This window comes from Cheilinus undulatus, linkage group 11 (genome assembly GCF_018320785.1).
Source record: "Cheilinus undulatus linkage group 11, ASM1832078v1, whole genome shotgun sequence".
Classification (NCBI taxonomy): Eukaryota; Metazoa; Chordata; class Actinopteri; order Labriformes; family Labridae; genus Cheilinus; species Cheilinus undulatus.
In genome coordinates, this window is record NC_054875.1 from 16,748,252 (window position 1) to 16,768,612 (window position 20,361).

The following is a 20,361-nucleotide window of genomic DNA, read 5'->3' on the forward strand; positions in this document are numbered from 1 at the left end:
GGGTGCTGACTGAAAATAAAGTTTTAATAACAAGAACTAAGAACTGGCTTTTAAGGGGTGTGAATTTTGAATCAATGAATATTCATTATGTATGGTGAGGACTGAAGTTACTTATAGTATTTACTTTTTAAAAAATTGGAATGACACATAAATCTTCTATGGCAGTCTTTACTGGGGGGTATTTTTTTACCCTTAAGGACACAGGTGTCGCTCTTTTTATGCAATCTGACACTGCAAAAATAAAAATGAAATATGTTAAAAATCAATCCTAATGCCAATCTTTGACAGTCCCAGACTCTGATAATCTGACCCCAAAAAAATCAATTTTTTTATGGGATGGAAAATAATTCACTTTTTTGTTGTTTTAACTACAAATCAGTTTTAATCACAAAAACTGGAATTTAAAGGGTTAAAAATTTTGAAACAGAATGAGTATTTGCTTTGTTTGGTAAGGACTGAAGTTACTTGTAGATTTAAAAAAAAGGATTTAAAAAAAAGGAATGATACATTAATACATAAATCTTCTATGGCAGTCATGAACAAGCTTGCGTGCTACAGTAGAGGCACAGCCTAACCTCTGCTGCTACTTATCCTTCCACTTTTCTCTAAAGCTAATTTTCATTTAGTTTGAATTTTATGAGCCCTCTTTGTGAATAAAGACTAATGCTGAGAAATCCATACTGGTAAAAACAGAAAATAAGTCTTTTATCTTACAACACTACACTAAAGTCACTTGAGAGATATATTTTATTGGTAACCAGTTTGATGAGTGCCCTTAGAAAGTATTGGATATCTTGAAGAAAAGTTTCAAGCTATATAGAGTGTTACAGTGTTTGGTGGAACACCCCTCCTGCATGAGTTTCAAAGGATTTTAAATGATCAGTACTGCTTCAGAGGTATGACAATGTATGAAAGCTGTGAAAAAAATGTTCAGGAATTGATTTAGTTTATGTTAAATGTTATGTTGAATCATCAAACCACTTCCTTGATGGCATATTGTTCCGAATACCTTCAAACAGTACCTCTCCATTATTTTATAGTACAACCATCATTTTTAGTTGATTTGTGGAAAGAGCAATTATGCCAACAAAGAAAACGAGTGAAGAATACTTAATGCAAAAATTGCAGCAACAGCAGCAACTGCCAAGAAGGATCCTCCAGTGAGAGTTTTTTTTTTTCTGATTTGGAAGTCAAGATATTTCAAGACAACCATTAAGCATCAGTAACAAATGTTTGTCTACTAGCTAAATCAAACTGATACGTTTGTTGTTAAATATCATATGGCCCTCTCTCAGTCCTGTTAATCTAGGCCAAAATATTACACTATATATATTATACGTATACTTGTTTTCTGATTAGAATAGCACAACCTGAAATGACCTGAACGAACAGCATATGTTGTTAACTCAGTGTGATATGTGGCATCTGACTAAACAAGTAGAACTAGTTCTCTCTCTGTCTTCTTGTTTTTTCTTTTCCTAGTTCCTGACAAATGAACCAGGTGAGGAAGTAGGTTGACCATGCTCAAAGACTTTTAAAGGAGAATCTTTGAGTGAGGATTGATGAAGGAGAACTGAGGCAGAAAAAAAAGTTATAGAAAACATTAGACAGATTAAGGGACAGTCCACCCTGTGTTATTAGTGAAGAGAAGCACACTCCATGTCTGCTAAATGCCTCGTCTACACCCTGTGGCAATTTGTTGTTTCCATAACACTGTATTTTGTTTTATATTGTGTTTGTTAATTAATACACAACTAATTGATTACTTTTTTACAGAATGCATAATAATATAGACAAACTTTTCAATAAAAACAAGGAAAGGGCTATTTATGCAAGTAAGGGCTGAGCAAATATACAGAAATATACCATTATAGCATACTTCAGGTTTTAATGAGTAGTATTTGTGAAGTCTTTGTCATGTGTCTGCAACCATGTAGGAACTGGTCAGCTGCTCCAAATATGGACTTTGCTGATGTCATCTACTGTCTATAGGGATCATTGTTAACAACATAACATTACATGACCCGGAGCATAACAACATTGACAATGAGCTTAATACATCATTGCCCTCCTCTTCTTTTCTAAAAGTGCACTCCCTCCTGGGACAAATACAAGATTATTATGAACTGTTTTTACTTCCATAAACTTTCCATTGATAATCCTTTTTTTCCAGGAAGCTATTCTGATTTGCATCAACTCCCAGAATGTTCACACCAACAACTTTCTGGACTTACCAGCATCATTAGTGGAGCGCCATTACCATTACCCAGGCAACAGGCAAATAAAAACAGAGCCACCACCTAAATATGTCAAAGGCAGACATTTTAGCATGTGCCAGGACAGAGGGAGCATAGGTTTTCAGAGACAAAGTATCTGTACATTAAAGCTTTTGATTTAAAATGTGTGTTACACAGAAAATATAACTCTGATTGCATTACTATCAACGCTTCATACAGATAAGACTAATTCAAAGTGAAATCTAATGTGCAGTAAGAGTTTCAGTAAAGGAAAAAAACAACTGTAGAGCAGTTATACTTACCAACAAATACAATATTTTAATCCCAACAAGAAGGCGCCCCTTATTTAGTATAAGGAGACCAAGCCAGGTTTGATGAAAAGCAATCACTGTGTAATTTCAGGGAGAAGATTATGAATGTTACTCTTTATTATACATGATATACTAAATTGCAATATTATCTTTAGGTGGTACCTCCCCTTGCTAATAAGGAGAAGCAAGGATGAGCTCTGCAGTGGTACAGGTGTTGGCACCATTAAAGCAAGAAGGTGCATGCTTCAAAACCCCAGCCAGAAAAGAGGCTATTAGTGAGGAATCTGCATGTTCCTCCTGTGCATGCTTGGGTTCTCTCCCAGTTCTATGGCTCCCACCCATGAATGCACTCTAATGATACTAGTCAGAGACAAGGAATTGTCTGTAGACTGTGTATGCCACTAGTCATTTGACTCAGCATGGCAAGTCAATGACTTCAACCTTGTTCAATGCCTCTTGCTCATCAACAGCTAGGATCTGCTCCAGCCAAACTACAGTCTACAAATTACTGCCATCTTGTGACACCATATGGTATTTCCATTTAAGGTCAAAGAGAAAAACATGCAAAAGACATTACATAAAGTGGGCTTTCAGATATCTAAGGAACAAATTCTGTCTATAACAGTGTTAATTTCGTCGACTAAAACTATAACTAAAAGTGTTTTTCGACCGCCTTTTTTTCCATGACAAAAACTAGTCTAAAACTAACAAAAATAGATCTGTGATGACTAAAACCGGCAAAAACTAAGTCTAGTTTTTGTCAAGATGACAAAAACTAGACTAAAATATGATGTAGTTTTCGTTGGACATTCAAAATCCATAATATTTCTCCACTGTGGTTAAATCTGTCAGAAAACAATGCAGCTGTAGCTATTCTGCTTCTCAGCTGGCCTTCTAAAGTAAAGACTAAAATGTGAGGACTTTTTATGGACTAAAACTAGACAAAAATATTTTGATTTTTCATCAACTACAACTTAATAGGATAGAAAAGATTAAAATGTGATTAAAACTAAAATAAATTTCATTTAAAGACTAAAACTAAGAGTGAAATTGAAAATAGTTGCCAAAATTAACACTGATCTATTATATATATATATATATATATATATATATATATCACTTTAATGTTTCGGACCATCAAACTGGTTCTTATATTTCACAAAGACAAAATTAACACTGATCTATTATATATAACCTATCTGGCCCTATTTGAAAAGAAAAAGTAATTTTCCCCTGAACCTAATAACTGATTGTGCCACCCTTGGCAGCAATAACTGAAATCAAGCATTTGTGATAACTGGTGATGAGTCTTTTGCATCACTGTGGAGGAATTTTGACCCACTCTTCTTTGCAGATTGTATAAACTCAGCCATATTGGAGGGTTTTTAAGCATGAACTGCCCATTTAAGGTCACAGCACAGCATCTCAATTGGATTTAAGTCTTGGCTTTGACTTTGCCCCTCCAAAACCTTCATTTTTTTTTTTTTTTTTTTTTTTCTGGGCCATTTAGAGGTGGACTTGCTGGTATGTTTCAGGTCATTGTCCTGCTGCATAACACAAGAGCGCTTGAGCTTGAGGGCATCAACTGATGGCCGGATGTTTGCCTTCAGGATTTTCTGGTAGATAGCAGAATTCATTGTTCCATCAATCACAGCAAGTGGTCCAGATCCTGAAGCAGCAAAGTAGCCCCAGACTATCACACTCCCACTACTATGTTTGACTGTTGGCATGATGTTCTTTTTAATCAAATGCTGTGTTATTTTTACGCCAGATGTAACGGTCCACTCACCTTCCAAAAAGTTCAACTTTTGTCTGGTCAGTCCACAGAATATTTCTCCAAAAGTCTTGGGGATCATCAAGATGTTTCTTGGCAAATGTGAGATGAGCCTATGTTCTTTTTCATCAGTAGTGGTTTTGGCCTTGGAGTTTTCCCATGATGCCATTTTTGCCCAGTGTCTTTCTTATGGTTGAGTCATGAACTCCAACCTTAACTGAGGCCAGTGAGGCCGGCAGTACTTTGGATGTCGTTCTGGGTTCTTTTGAGACCGTTGCACCCTTGGAGTCATTTTGGTTGGCTGATCACTCCTGGGAAGGTTAACCAATGTTCCCAGTTTTCTTCACTTGTGGATAATGGCTCTGACTGTGGTTCACTGGAATTGCAAAGTCTTGGAAATGTCTTAGTAACCTTTTCCAGACTGATAGATTTCAGTCACTTTGTTTCTCATTTGTTCTTGAATTTCTTTGGATCGTGCCATGATACGTTTCTTTTTGAGGTCTTGTAGCCTACTTCACTTTGTCTGACAGCTTCTATTTAAGTGATTTCTTAATTCAACAAGTGTAGCGGTATTCAGGCCTGGGTGTGGCCAGGGAAACTGACCTTGAACACATTACTTTTTCACACAGGGACTGATAGGTTTGGATTTTTTTTACCCTTAACAAATAAAATCATTATTTAGAAACTGCATTTTGTATTTACTTGGGTTGTTTTTGTGGGATATTAAAATTGGTTTGATGATCGGAAAACATCATCAATACTTCAATCAATACATCAGCCAAATACTTTTTCACAGCACTGTGTATATAAAAGAAATTAATAAAGATTATGTAGAAGGGGGTTAAAAGGGATTAAATCCTATGAATCAAATCTTAGTGGTTAAAACTCTTGAGAAGTTTTGATCTAGTTACAAAAATGACTTTTATTAATGCTAATAAGCTATATGGCTCATAAAAGACCATCAGTACCAAAATTCATTATTAGGCCTACTGCTTTGTGTGGTGATGGGACAAGTTAAAAAAGAGGAAGATCATAGAAGGTTTTTTTTTTTTTTTGTAACATGCTCCTAGACAAGTCTTGAAGAAAGTACTGGTACTGACTGAAGTATGATTATACAACCCCAATTCCAAAACAGTTTATAACAACGTCTCTTTTAGGAAAGGCTTTGCATATTTCAGCAAGACAATACTAAACCACATCCATCACAAAAGCATGACTTTGCAGTAGGAGAGTCTGTTGCTGAACTGGCCTGCCTGCAGTCCAGACCTTTCATCAATAGAAAACTTTTGCCGCATTGTAAAGAGAAAAATCGAAGACCCAGGACTGATGAGCGGCTAGAATCCTACATCAGACGAGAATGGGACAACATTCCTCTCCCAGAACTCTAGCAACTGGTTGTCTCACTTCCCACACATTTGCAGACTGTTCATAGAAGAAAAGAGGATGCTGCACAAAGGTAAACTTGGCCCTGTACCTATTTTTTCCAGATGTGATGCTGCCATCAAAATCAAAATGAGCTAATGTTTTTAAAGAAATGGTAAAATGTCTCAGTTTCAACATCTGATATATTAATGTTCTATTGTAAATTAAACATTGGTTTAGGAGATTTGTAAATAATTGCCTCTTGTTTTCATTTACTTTTTACACAGCACCAAAACTATTTTGGAATTATACATGTTCTTCATTTGCTTTCAATAATCAATAATAATAATTAATACCAATGTTTTTTAAACAAATCTAAACAAAGTGAAAGACATACACAACATTGTATTATCCTTCTTCTGCCCTACTTGGAATCCTGCCTATCCACCAGACAGACAGCATTCCTGACTTGAAAACTCCTTGACTTTCTTTAAATAGGTCAGTAATGTGGTTCTCAAAAGATGTGGCCGCAAGTTTAGGTGTGCTTTGGTAATTTGCACAACAAAACTTTATTGCTACAACTATACATCTTAAGTTACTTTAACAAGTTTTTAAAAGGATATATTTTATATGGATATAGTGCGCTGTATTTAAAGATTTTGGACTGATCTTGAGTGTGCCCAGGGCAATAAAAGATTGACAATCACTGTATATGTACAGGGCCTAGAATTTGAATGTTGGTTTTATTTCAATTAAAGTTTTTCTCTGTTACTTATGCAGAATTTTCCAGTGAAAGTGAATGTTCTCCTAACAGTTTTTGAAAACCCTCACAGTTTGTAACTTGTGAGCAAGAAATATTTATTTGGGGTCATACAGCGCTGCTGCCATCCCTCTTTTTTATTCTTCTTCTTCATATTTTTATAATTATTATTAGTAGTATTAGTATAAGTATTAGTATTATATTATTATTACTATTATTGTTATTATTATTATTATTTCAATCAAATTATCAGCCCTAATAACTGTTTTACCACATGTAAAGGCTACCTCTGGGGTTGGAACAAGTAATAAATAATAAGAAAAGAAAAAGAAATTTAACTAAGGTTCACTGGTCAGGTCAAAGACATTATTCTGCCCAAAGAGATGCCTCTTTAGCTACATTTCAAATTGCAGCTTTGTAAGAAGACTTTAAAAAGCCACAATAATAAATAAAACTAGGCCTACAGTGATCGTGGTAGGCCTAGTTTTATGTTGTACTTGTGTGTTTATTTAACAATAGGCTACCATCAACGGAAATGCCTTGGTCAAGACATAAAGACGAAATCAGTCTTACCGGAAACTGTGAAAATAAGAGCATATTCTTGCAAAAGGGAAGGGTATAAAAAGTCAAACATAACAAACAAAAATAGCAGTAAAGAACACAAACGTATAGTTTAACACATTTGGGACGACATTACGTTAAAATGTTTTCAAATGTCCGCTTAAATGTGTAGCCTAGCCATAATATCCAAAAGGGCGCTTTAATTTGAAACCTCTGTTGTAATAGATGTACTTCCCGTTAGCTTGACGAAGCACTATGATTGTTAACTGGCACGTCTTGAAGTCAGGTACACAAACAGGTAACACAGCTAGCTCTGTTCGTGTGTGCTTATCCTGAGTGCAGTCAGTTAGTGCTACCTTACGTTGCAAGATAAAACGGATGTCTTCAAACCAGTCCTCTCCCTTCCATGTTCAGACAAAAAAACAGTGGCTAGTCAACGTCTACGTACAACTTCCTTTTATCTGCAACTCGCAGTCTTCACGCATACCGGCGGGTATTTTTTCTTCTTGATTGGAACATTCGAGTTTAAAGGTAAGAGTTCGTAGATTTTTCTTTATTTGAGCGTGCATGTACTGTTCACGTCATGTGTCCCTATGTGGAGACGCTAGCTTACTCCATACATTGGTTTGTCTGTTCAAGGCGACGTTTGCTTGATGGCAGTTGAGGTCAAAGCTCATCTCGATAAAAACACTGAGTTGCTTCTAGACTTAGCAGTGTAATGTCGAGATAGGTTGTGTGTGAAAGTCCTTAATGTTTGTGTGGTTCATTTGTACTACTCAAAAATATATTCTTTGTACCGAGGAGCTTTGCTGCTGTCATATCGTACACATCATTGTGTCTCATAATAGGTGTTGGCAATATCCATGGTGTTACAGACAAGAAGCAGTAACTAACTTGATGCAACAAATTAACCTTAAAGATTAGAAACGGCAACCTATAGACATAATACGATATTGATGCGACGTAGAATGATAGTAAGTTGTACATTTCTTGACAGTTCAGGCTGTTTTTGATAACTTCTTTCTTCTTCCCTGTGTCCATGTGTCAGAATCAGAGAATGTGATTTTTTTTTTCTTTCAGCACCTGCAGAACAAGGGGCGCCAGGCTAAGTTTTTTCAGCCCTGTGTTTGACTGAGCGACGCATCAATTGTTGGACCAATCCAAAGATGGAATAACCATGCAGACTCACACTGACGCCTCCACTCGTTAGCACCTTGTTGCAGCATACATAATGCCAGGTGGCAGGCAGTCCGCCATTCATCCGATGTGGCGCCTCCTGTTGCCTTTTCGCCATCGCCAGGAGCGAGTGGTTCTGGCCCGGAGCGAGAGCCTGCCAGGGGAGCAGGTTCTTAAGATCACAGTCACAGAGACAACTGTGATAGAGGCGGAGTCCGGGCTGTGGAACTGGCGCTCCTTTACTTACCTGGGCCTATGGTACTGCTTCAGCTTTAGCACCCTGTTCCTTAACAAGTACATATTGTCTCTGCTAGAGGGGGAGCCCAGCATGCTAGGTAAGATAGAATTAAAAATTCATATAATATTAACTAGCATGCACTTTTATGTTTTGCTCTCTATTGTTCTGTGTTGAGAGAAATTATAGGGATTATGCTATTTTTGAAGATTTAGCTTTATATTTTTTTAAAGGTTTGTGTTTCAGTGTACACAATAAGTCTTAAGAGTGAGAGATATAAAACAAGTTAAAGAACCACCAAGTTAGCAACAATTATTTTGGGATTTGACTCTGTAAGACTTTGAAAAGTAGCTCCTTTAATACATGACAATGGTAAGTGGGTTTCAAAAGTACAACAAACTGGTACAGCAGGTATTTTTTGTCTGCTAGAGCAGGTCGCACTGTCGGAGTTCACTGTCACTCTAAAGACATATTAATATTTTGAAACTTGTTATTTTATGGGCTTAGACATTGGCAAAGAACTCAATTTTGATGTATGAACACAAGGTTTTAGATGAATTATACCCTTTCACAAGTTAACTTTTCTGTTTTGATGTATGTTAACTTGTTTTGGCAAAAGAAATCTTCATTCCCATAATTGTAAAGTATTTTGTGAAATGTTCAAGAAGAAATGAAAGAGACAAACTGTAATGGCTGAAAAATCAAGACTATGATGCACATAATTTGCTGACTATTACTGTACTGTGCTTTCCTGTGTTAGGTGCAGTTCAGATGGTCTCCACCACTGTAATAGGCTGCCTTAAGATGTTTGTGCCTTGTTGTCTGTACCAGCACAAGTCAAGAAATGAGTATCCCCCAAACTTCATCATGATCATGCTGTTTGTTGGACTAATGAGGTGGGTACCCTTTCTTTTTAAAACAGATTTTATATTAATGCTCACATCAAGCAGTTGTGCTTCTCACTTTTCTACCCGCTGGAATACCTGCAGTCAAGAAAACCCAATTTTGTCATTGCATGATAACTTATATTTTGAGTACATGTTTTCCATGGCTTTTATTTAAAGAACAGTGGGGTCTGGGAACCTTGTCAGTCATTTTGAGAAAGCAGGCACAGACTACTCAAGTATTTCCAAATTTTTTAACACATAATACTAACTTTGTATCATATGTGTTTTCTTCAGATTAATTTAGACAATTTAATTATGCATGGTGAGTAATTTAATCTTGGGGAACCATTAGAGCAGTGTTTCCCAAGCATTCTTCCTTGGAGCCCCCCCTGTATGTACCTAAGAAAAGCAGAGTCCCCCCAGGATCCAAGAGAGAAGATAAAGTGACACACTGCCGTCAAAAATCAGCATCGATTTTAATTGTTTCACTAATAAAACTCTAAAAAGGCCTATGCATGCTTTTCTTTTCAAAAGACGTGTATAAACAACTAACTAATAACTACTAATAACTACTTTATCATGGTTTTAGTCAGTATTTTCAAATCTATTTTTGGCAGCCTCAGAGCAGACAAACCCTTGCCCCCCTAAGTGAAGGGTTTCTTGGCATTGAAGATGTTGCAATGTATTACCTGATGTTGCTTGACTGTCGCAAAAGCGTTATAAAATATTGGGCACCTTTATAACAGCCACTGAGAGTTTATGGCTTTCTACTGCTGCTGTTGTAGAACACAATTTTGTAAATTATTTATTTGATTTTTAACATAGCTCTTGAGAGAGTAGATTATTGACATCATTTGTATTTCTATGTCAGGTTTACCACAGTGGTGTTGGGCTTGGTAAGCCTGAAGAATGTGGCTGTGTCTTTTGCAGAGACAGTGAAGAGCTCAGCACCCATCTTCACCGTCATCATGTCCAGGCTGATTCTTGGAGAGTACACAGGTAGTGCAGTGGTGTATGTCTGTATGAGGGCTACGGTTTTACGATAAGATGTAAGGATATCAGGAAGTAATTCAAGGACTCTAAAGACAGCTTTACAGATTGGGGACTCATTTGCAAAACAGTATGTAGAATCCAGACTAAAAGCATACCTGAGTCAAAAACCTAAAATTGGCATGTGCCAAAAATAATTCAGATTTATAAAGCTATGCACAGACACATCTTCAAAAAATGTTCTCCCACCCCAATGGACTAAAAAAAAAATCAATTAATCAATCAATCAGACAATCTTTATTTGTGTTGTGCCAGTTTAAAGAGGGCATGTCTATACAGTGCTCCCTTGATATATTGTAAGGACCCAACATTAATCCTCGAGATCAGCACTAAGAAGCATTTATCATCTTTACAGTGGCAAGGAAAACCTTCCCTTTAATGCTAGGAACTTTGAGCTGAACCAGACTCATGTTAAACAGCCATCTGCCAAAGTTGTGCCGGAGTTGAAAGGGATGATGGGGCGGAGGAAAAACAGGAAGAAAGTAGAGGGGGATGCAGGAAGATACGAGGGCAACATCAAATACGACAAACTTATGGCTGTCAAGGCCATACGTTTATCTTCGATTTTGTAGGATATGGAAATAATGGTAGCATTATGTGAAGGTTTAGCAATAAATAATCATGATTAATAGAAAACAGAAAACTATAATGCAAGTATTAGCAGCTACGAGAGGACTATATTTGATAATCATAGCAGCTGAAGCTGCTCTGATTCAATTCAACTGTCCCAACTAATGATTATGAAGTATGATTAGTTAGTAGATGAAGCAGTTGTAGACAGGCAGACTCACAGCAGCAAGCTGTCCATGATAATAGAAACAGTGTGTTTGGAATTTGCGGGAACAGCCATGTAAACAGATCTTTGAAATACTAGCATTAACAAATAAATGTAGGGCTGCAAAGTTATAGTGGTTGTAGCCAGAGAGTCCACAGCAGCGAGCTATCCACACCAACGATCCAGAGGAATCTACGAGGCATGGGAGCCAGGGAGCTCTTAGGAAGACAAAAGAACGGTGACTGAACTAGCGCATGAAGATTCACAATTGGTGATATGCAGTAATATTATATGAATAAATGAAAAGAAAAGGAGAGAGAGAGAGAAGCTCAGTGTGCTGTCACCCCCAGTAGTCAAAGCCTGTAGCAGCTTGACAAAGGGCTGGTCCAAGCCTAAATAGTGTTAAACAGCCTTCTGCTGAAGTTGTACTGTGGTTAAAAAGCAGGAAGAAAGGACAAGGGGATGCAGAGAGGGTCAAGAAAAACAATGAATATGACAAACCGGTGGCTGAATGGCCATAAATCCATCCTCCATTTTTTTGGGATATGGCAATAACATTGGTCATGATGGTAGCAGTATGTGAAGAATTAGCAATTATAACCATGTTTGATAGTAAACTAAACTCTGTAATATGAGCATCAGTAGCTAAGATGATAATGATTTTGTTTATGGTTATGGATCATTATAGCAGTTAAATCAGAGATGCTCGTAGATTCAATTTAACTTTTCAAATAATGATCATCCAAGTAAAGGTTAATGTTGATGGATGAATCCATAGTAGACAGATGGATTAACAGCAGCAAGTCTGTGATAACAGCAACAGTGTGTTTGGATTTTGCAGGAACGGCCATGTAAACAGATCATACTAATACTACTAGCATTAGCACAAGTAATAGCAATGATGAAAAAATGTAAGGTAATTTATAAAAGTAATTATTGAATAAATTGACTTGAGCAGCTCCTAAATTCAGTTTAACATTAAAAATAATGATAAGAATAACCATGATAACCATGATAAACTTTAAGTTGGAATAAATAGATAGATCAGCCTCCTATTCGGGCCTCTACATGCTCATATTTGCCTAAAACATCCAAATGCAAAGCTCCTTGTGAATTACAATGAGCCAGCAGGTGAAGGTTTTCGTCTGTGAATCCCAACAACAAAATGAAGATAGTGAAAGAAAATGAATGTTCTGAAACAGAAATTGAGGTGCTTGTGCAGGAAGAGTCATATACAAAAGAGAAAGCCGACTGTTTCCACACTGCTGCATCTATGTGCTCCTCCCTAAGTGCCAAATTCTCCACCATTCATCACCACACACAAGTTCCACTGCAGTTTTCATTTTTTTTTACGGAATTCACGTTGTTTTCTTCACTTGATGTCAACTAGGGCTGCAGTAATTAAATCTTTTTGTAATCGAGCACTCTATTGATTCTTCTGGCAATGAATCGAGTACTCTAATAACAAATATTGCAGTTTTTTAAAATCAATCCCTTTTGCTTTCTTCAAGAGAAATAGTACTACAGCAAAGAGAAAATACAGTGGGTCCCTTAAATGGACTACTAGTATGTTAAAAATAGGTATTAAAAGGTTATCTAAACAAAATATCTAAAATAGTTCTGATGGCAATTTACATTTATTAAAGTTGAAAGGAAATACAGTTAATTCCATTAGATTATGCCATAATTGAGGTTTAGGGATCATCTCCCAGGAAATTCTGGCTGCTGATTCTTTATTTCTTATATTGTAGTTTACTTTTCTTTTTCACTTTGTTATTAAGGTAAATTAACTATTTTAACATCCTCTACTTCAAGCATTAGTGTAATATTTCATGTTCTAGCAAGAAATAAATCTCCATTATCCACACAGTGGTATGATGATATCTGAGAGCTGGACTTTTACATTCCAGAAATTTGATCTATTTCTCAAAGGGTGTTCGCTTATAATATTTGCAATCACAATTTTGTTTGATCCACTGTGACTTTTTAACACCATATCTGGACCTGGGTACAGGTTTTAAGGTAAAGCGGCATCCGTTATCTGTTAAATCCTGACTGTATGATGATGAACTTTGACCTATTTGGTCTCCCTGTCTCAGTCACTTAGTAGCAATAATGTTTCTATTTAACTGGCATCTAATCATCAAAATGTAGTCTTTAACCGCTGTAGATTTTAACTGCTGTCAGTACAGATCCTCAGCTGATGGAATATGTGTACAGAGACAGTTTGAGTCGTAACGCTACGTTAAATATGTGAATATATCTAGTCTAGAACAGTTTACAGGACAAAATATGAAAGTTCCGAGCTGTACTTTGAGAATTCGACACGTTAAAAATAAAGGAAACGTTCAGCTGGTGTTAAAATCAAGCTAGATTAAGTCAGAAATCCTGGGTGCGCTGATCTTGTTTCAAAATAGGCTGCAGCCTCAAGTTTTACAAATATGTTCAGCAACCACAGAGCGATGTTTTCACAGGTTACCTAAAGAGAGACAGAGAGAGAGAGAGAGAGAGCACCTGAACAAGGCTTGAATCATGAAGTGTGTCTTTTCTGTAAGACTGTCACGTCAATCAGTGAAGTTTATAAAATCCCCTGAAGTCTGCAGACATAAACTGACCGCAGTCTCGTATGAGTGCGCAGTGCAGGCTGCTTGTAATCTCAGAGATCTGCATACTTTCAGCCTTAAAGGCTCTTCAATCTCCGTAGAAAACTTGTTCTTTATTTAAACTTTTTTTTACGATAAAATATCACTACAACATTAGCGTTGTGCCGCATCTGCCATTATTCCACAGCCAGTGTATTCGTAAAAACACAGCAGGACGAGTGCCTGTCAACATGAATGCATCACCTTCTTTCTCTTCTCTCATGATTTTCACACAGCACAGTACATAGTCTTTACTGAATGTTAAGTTATAATAACAGTGAAAACAAATACATTGTGCCACACAAATAACCGTGCGTGTGAAACACAGCATGCCGTGCGCCAGCGCGATGTCCAAGCCTACACCACAGCATGTATGGATACATGACTGATTTAAGCGAAGCCTTGAGGCAGATAATTTGCAGCGAGGAATTTTTTTAATCGAGTCACCCGAATAATTCGAGGAATCGCTTCAGCCCTAATGTCAATGTGCTAACAGGAATATATTTCTCCCTCATTGTAGAATATTATTAAAGAGAGGTTAGAGCCGTGAACAAAAGCTTTTTTTAATTTCCATTATGATGTGATGATGATTTGGTGAGTGCGGAGAAGGCAGAGTGTATGAAATAGACACTGCTTTATCCCTTTCTACTCTGTGTCTAACAGCAAAGTAATATTTACTGAAATTCACAACGACACCCTGTGGCAACAAGGAAAACAATTATGAAAATTACTGGCACTTCATAAACACATTTTGGTGTTTGGATTCTACAACATACACCATCTATTAAGTTAAGTTAGGGTTTGGCCATCTGTACTCCAGATGACTGAAGGTGCAAATTTAAAAATAAAATGTATAGCAGGGTTTTCATATTAGGAAGTAGAATATGGCTCACTGGGTATGTGTCCAAAAGAAACTGTCCATATATAATGACATGAACCATGGAATTGAGTTTTAGATTTGGTAAAATTTAAGGTTGCGTAGACATCAATATACAATTAGGCTTCAGTTCACTACTTAACGTGTTTTGCTGATTCCCCCGCAACTAAAATGTACAGTGCTTAACAAATTTATTAGACCACCTGTCTCAGAGACCATCCAGCATCATGAAGTGCTTTAATGCAGACTCTTATTTTCAGTGAGCTCTCCATGTTTTACCATTTTGAACAGGAATGAGGAATTTCAAACTGAATTCACCTTTTTAAACCCAAATTTGAGCCAGCTCTCTGGGCTTCTCTGAGAAGTCAGAAATTAATCAAGCATAACGTTCAACAACTAAAACTCATTTTTCTCTTCAGGAATGCAAGTAAATAACTATAATTTGACATACAGTCATGGACAAAAATGTTGGCACCCCTGGAATTTTTCTAGAAAATACACTATTTCTCCCAGAAATTGTTGCAGTTACAAATGTTTTTGGCATTGTTTATTGCCTTTATGTGCATTACAGCAATAGAAAAAATTCAAAGAAAAAAGCCAAAATTGACATAATTTTACACAAAACTCAAAAAAATGGGCCAGACAAAATTGTTGGCACACTTTTAAAACTGTGGGTAAATCATTTTATTTCCAGCATGTGATGCTCATTTAAGCTCACCTGTGGCAGTAACAGGTGCTGGCAATCTAGAAATCACACCTCAAGCCAGTTAGAATGTCTACAAGTTGACTCAACCTTTGTGTTGTGTGCCTGTGTGTGTCACACCAAGCATGGAGAAGAGAAAGAGGAGCCAAGAACTGTCTGAGGACTTAAGAAGCAAAATTATGGAAAAATATGAACAATCTCAAGGTTACAAGACCATCTCCAGAGATCTAGAAATTCCTTCATCCACTGTGCGTAATATAATCAAGAAGTTTATAACCCATGGAACTGTGGCTAATCTCCCTGGACGTGGACGAAAGAGAAAAATTGACAAAAGAATGCAATGCAGGATAGTTAGAATGGTGGATAAACATCCTCAGTCAACTTCCACACAAATTCAGGCCGTCCTGCAGACTCAGGGTGCAAAAGTGTCACCTCGAACCATACGTCGTAATCTGAATGAGATGAAGCGTTATGGCAGGAGACCGAGGAGAACCCCACTGCTGACAAAGAGGCAAAAAAAAGCCAGACTGGAGTTTGCAAAAATGTACCTGAGCAAGCCTCAATCCTTCTGGGAGAACATTTTGTGGACAGATGAGACTAAGGTAGAGCTTTTTGGAGAAGCACGTCATTCTACTGTTTATAGAAAACGGAATGAGGCCTACAAAGAAAAGATCACAGTAGCTACAGTCAAACATGGTGGAGGTTAAAGGATGTTTTGGGTTTTTTTTTTGCTGCCTCTGGCACTGGGTGCCTTGACTGTGTGCAAGAATTATGAAATCTGGAGACTATCAAAAAATTTTGGGCCGCAACATAGGGCCTAGTGTCAGAAAGCTGGATCTGTGTCAGAGGTCATGGGTGTTCCAGCAGGACAATGACCCTAAACATACCTCAAAAAGCACCAAGAAATGGTTGGAGACAAAGCTGTAGAGTTCTGAAGGGGCCAGCAGTGAGTCCAGATCTAAATCCCATTGAACACCTATGGAGAGATCTCAAAACTGCTGTTGCAAGAAGGAACCCTTCAAATCTGAGAGACCTGGAGCAGTTTGCAAATAAAGAGTGGTCCAGAATTCCAGCTGAGAGGTGTAAGAAGCTTGTTGATGGTTATAGGAAGCGACTAGTTTCAGTTATTATTTCCCAAGGGTGTGCAACCAAATATTAAGTTGAGGGTGCCAACAATTTTGTCAGGCCCATTTTTTGAGTTTTGTGTAAAATTGTGTCAATGATGTCTTTTTCCTTCGGATTTTTTGTGTTGTTCCAATGCACATAAAGGCCATAAACACATGTATACCAAAACATTTGTTGATTGCAACAATTTCTGGGAGAAATGATGTATTTTCTGGAAAAATTCCAGGGGTGCCAACATTTTCGTCCATGACTGTATGAATCAAGAAATAATGTGATTTACTATTTTTTCAGTTTTTTTGTAAATCAGTAAATTTGAAAATTCACGGATAACAATAATAATTATATTCTAGCGTTAAAAATATCATTTGGGTTAAAGAGCTTCTACATATTGGTGTATTAACCATTGCAGAAACATAAAAAATGATTTTGGTTTTACCAATTTTTACAAGTGCTGTGAATTTGGGGCAGCTGTGGCATAAACCTTACTTTGGGTGGTGGTCTAATAAATTTGTTAAGCACTGTAAATCTGCATGGGTTACAATTTGCTTACTGGTCTTGACATTTTACCAACAGGATTGTTCCTGTAGATCATATAATTTGCATTGGAATGGCATTTACCATCTTTATGCAGTTGACAAAGTACTTGTGGCAATTTAGGAAAAACTTTATTTTTTCCTTTCTTTTTTTTTAATTCTTCAGGGCTGTGGGTGAACCTGTCCCTTTTCCCTGTCATGGCAGGCCTGGCCCTCTGCACTGCTACAGAGATCAGCTTCAACATGCTCGGTTTTTCTGCTGCTCTGTCTACTAATATCATGGACTGGTAATTTAGCACTTGAACTAGCTGTCCCACAGTAGTAAGATAGTTTATGTAACACTTGTCTCCGATCTCAGTTTGCAGAATGTATTCTCCAAAAAACTGCTTAGTGGAGACACATACAGGTTCAGGTAAATAGACACATGAACCCTCTTTTTTCTTAATCTGTCTATTATTTTATTGACAATTGAATTTTTTTTATGAAAACTTTCAATTTATTTTAGCCCTCCAGAACTGCAATTCTATACTAGTGCTGCAGCTGTTATCATGCTCATACCTGCCTGGGTGTTCCTCTTGGTACGTTGAGACATAGTTTCTTCATTTTTATTGAAATTAATTAGTCACATCTGTTCAACTTACATTACATTAAGTCGTCTACCTGGAGTCTGCAGTTACTACATTATTTTTTTACATTAAAATAGCCCACAATATGTTTGACAATAAAGTCCCAATCTTACAATTGTAAACAGGACAGTGATGTATAAAAATAATTATTTAGGGCTGCTTAATTAGTTAAAAAATAGATACAGCAGAATTGAAAGGCAGGTTTATTGATGGTTTTCATGATTTGTGTTCATTACTCCAGGAAATCCCAGTGATTGGAAAAAATGGGGAGAGCTTCATCTTCAGTCAAGACATAATTCTGTTACTGCTTTTTGATGGCTCACTATTCCACCTGCAGAGTGTCACTGCCTATGCTCTCATGGGACGGATTTCCCCAGTTACATTCAGGTAAGACGGGGCACAGGCTCAGGAATAACATAGCTCTTCATATGTAACAGGAGATTCTTGCAGCGTTTTACTTTTAAATGCGTCTGATCATAAAAAAGACCAAATGGCTGAAGTTATTTTCAAAACTTACTCTAAAGCAACAAAATACTTACTGATCATACTGACTTATGGATGCAGTTTTTTAGAACAACAGTCCAAATGTTTCTTGAAAGAGCATGAATCTGCTCCAAAGACATTATGCTGACACTAACTTTCATCTCTTTCTCAGTGTTGCCAGTACTGTCAAACACGCCTTGTCTGTCTGGATGAGTGTCATTGTGTTTAGTAACCACATCTCCATCCTCAACGCCACTGGCACCGTCCTCGTGTTCATAGGGGTCTTCTTTTACAACAAGGCCAGGCAGAGCCAGAGGAAATCTTTACAGGCCATGGCTGCTGAGCATAACCACAGGCCAGTACTGCAGGAGCAGGACTTCCAAGCCCCTCAGACTCGATGAGGAATCACAACTTTAAGACTGAATTACTGCCTGACAGGAATAAGTTCTGTTCATGAACTTGTTGCCATCAAGGCTGGATGCCTTGGTATATGGTTGTTCTCTACCATGCACATCTTACACTAATTTTTCTTTTCAGGTTTCATTAAGTGCCAATGTTAAGTCTTCAAGCTTAAAGTAAACTTAATTGACTGACTTTGTAGAGGTATATCTGTTTGATAGAGCCATCATTTATCCAGTGGAACAATCTTTTCAATACTTATTTGTCCCTTACCTGTACATTTTTGCATGAGGCCCTGTTTAAACTTGGTATCAACATTCATGCTAAGTGATCTCATCAAAGTGGACAGCATAAATACAGTTGTGAACACATCCTGGATGCATTCAGGGAGCATTAAGATATGATCGCCCACCGTACGTTCTGTTGTGGTCTTGTTCAGATATGTGCATCTAGTGTTAACTGTAAGCTTGAGAACTGCTCAGACAGCTAGAGAAATACCCTGAAAGTCCAATATTAGAATTCCCAAATCCACCCCACACCATTAATAAACACATTTACAATATGAAAAAATATATTTTTGTCCATATAGATGTTTTTTTTAATGTTCATTTGACACCTGTTAAGGCAAGTCACTCCAAGTAACAGGTGGATCCTGCAGGCTGTCTGCTATTTATCAGTAAAGCCACTTTTATAAATGAGCTTATCTTTTTGGCTGTTTGTGTATGGTTGAGGGATGTTGCTTCAATACATGGGGCTCCTGCATTTGCTAACTGAGCTAAACCTGTGCCTCTGAATTTTATGGCGTGTGAAATTCTAATGTTACGTTTTTAGTCTAGCACAAAGTGGCTGGTAGAAGAGTTTACTAAGCTAGCTATCACCACGTGTAGAATCTCACTACAGGAATCAAACTAGATAGAACGTGACCATAGGTAGACTTTGTGAAGTCTCACTGGCTACATCTGTTTTTATGCCACTGGGACACCTTAAAGGTCTGTCTAGCTCTTTTCACATCCACAACAATGATCTTTAGGCTTTACTCCACCAGATATGTTGTAAAGGACACATAATGTAATTAGTTGATCATTGAAGGTAAACAGTCACACTTAAACTGTCTACTTGGGATTGGATCATCATGATAATACCATGTTTTCAACAGGGTCTTTGTCATTCTTAATCCTTTAATTTTTGAAACATTGATAGAAGGGGGCAAAGAATCAGCTCAGGGTGTCCTTCAGATTTTTGTTGGGCCTTTTTATTTGCATTTGTGTGTGCTGGGTTTTCACAGAGGGCACAGCAGATGTTGAGTGTATATTGTGAATATAAAGCATTGATGCTTTTATTTTAGTGATGGTGTTAACCTCACTGTATTACAATGCATTGAAAATCTTGTTAACATCGTACTATGAGATGTTAAAAAGGCCTGAGGTTTTAAACCTCTTTTAAGGCTTAACCAGCGAAAGCTTGGCAGCCAGCCTGGCAGTTGACTCTTTTTAAAAAATGTGTTGAGCATTTGAAATTTCTATATTGCATTCCAGGAATGCTCACCCATGTGCTCATAATGTACTGTTGTTTGGTGTTTGTGGGGCTTTATGGACTGTACTTTTCTCTGTTTTTCAATGACGACTAACTTTCTCCCAGATCTGTGCTTTGTTATCAGCCCCAGCAATCCTGAACAGAAGGGATGCATCATGGAATGAATGATCCAATCTTGTAGTTAATGCTAATTTAACATGTTAAACCTGTTTAAAAATGAGACAAATTATACCTTTTTCATTCCATAAGTTCACTTTGTGTCTTCAGTGTGTCATTTCAAGTCTGATTCAATATTCTTTTTCAACACGTGCC

At 37.2% G+C, this 20,361-nt stretch overlaps 1 protein-coding gene across 1 annotated transcript; it reads left to right on the forward strand.

The window, feature by feature from the left end:
- The first annotated feature begins 7,254 nt into the window (after window positions 1-7,254).
- Window positions 7,255-20,302, forward strand: LOC121516934 (solute carrier family 35 member E2A-like). The gene is made up of 9 exons (XM_041798368.1): window positions 7,255-7,536; window positions 8,086-8,516; window positions 9,177-9,312; window positions 10,175-10,302; window positions 17,175-17,295; window positions 17,367-17,420; window positions 17,514-17,586; window positions 17,876-18,021; window positions 18,290-20,302. The coding sequence occupies exons 2-9, from the start codon at window positions 8,237-8,239 to the stop codon at window positions 18,516-18,518; spliced, it is 1,167 nt and encodes a 388-aa protein (XP_041654302.1). The 5' UTR covers window positions 7,255-7,536; window positions 8,086-8,236; the 3' UTR covers window positions 18,519-20,302.
- The last annotated feature ends 59 nt before the right edge of the window (window positions 20,303-20,361 follow it).

Coding starts and splice junctions, on each gene's coding strand:
- LOC121516934 (XM_041798368.1), top strand. CDS start 8,237: ATGCCAGGTGGCAGGCAGTCCGCCATTCATCCGATGTGGCGCCTCCTG. Junction 17,296..17,366: donor TCTACTAATATCATGGACTG/GTAATTTAGCAC, acceptor CTCCGATCTCAG/TTTGCAGAATGTATTCTCCA. Junction 18,022..18,289: donor ATTTCCCCAGTTACATTCAG/GTAAGACGGGGC, acceptor TCTCTTTCTCAG/TGTTGCCAGTACTGTCAAAC.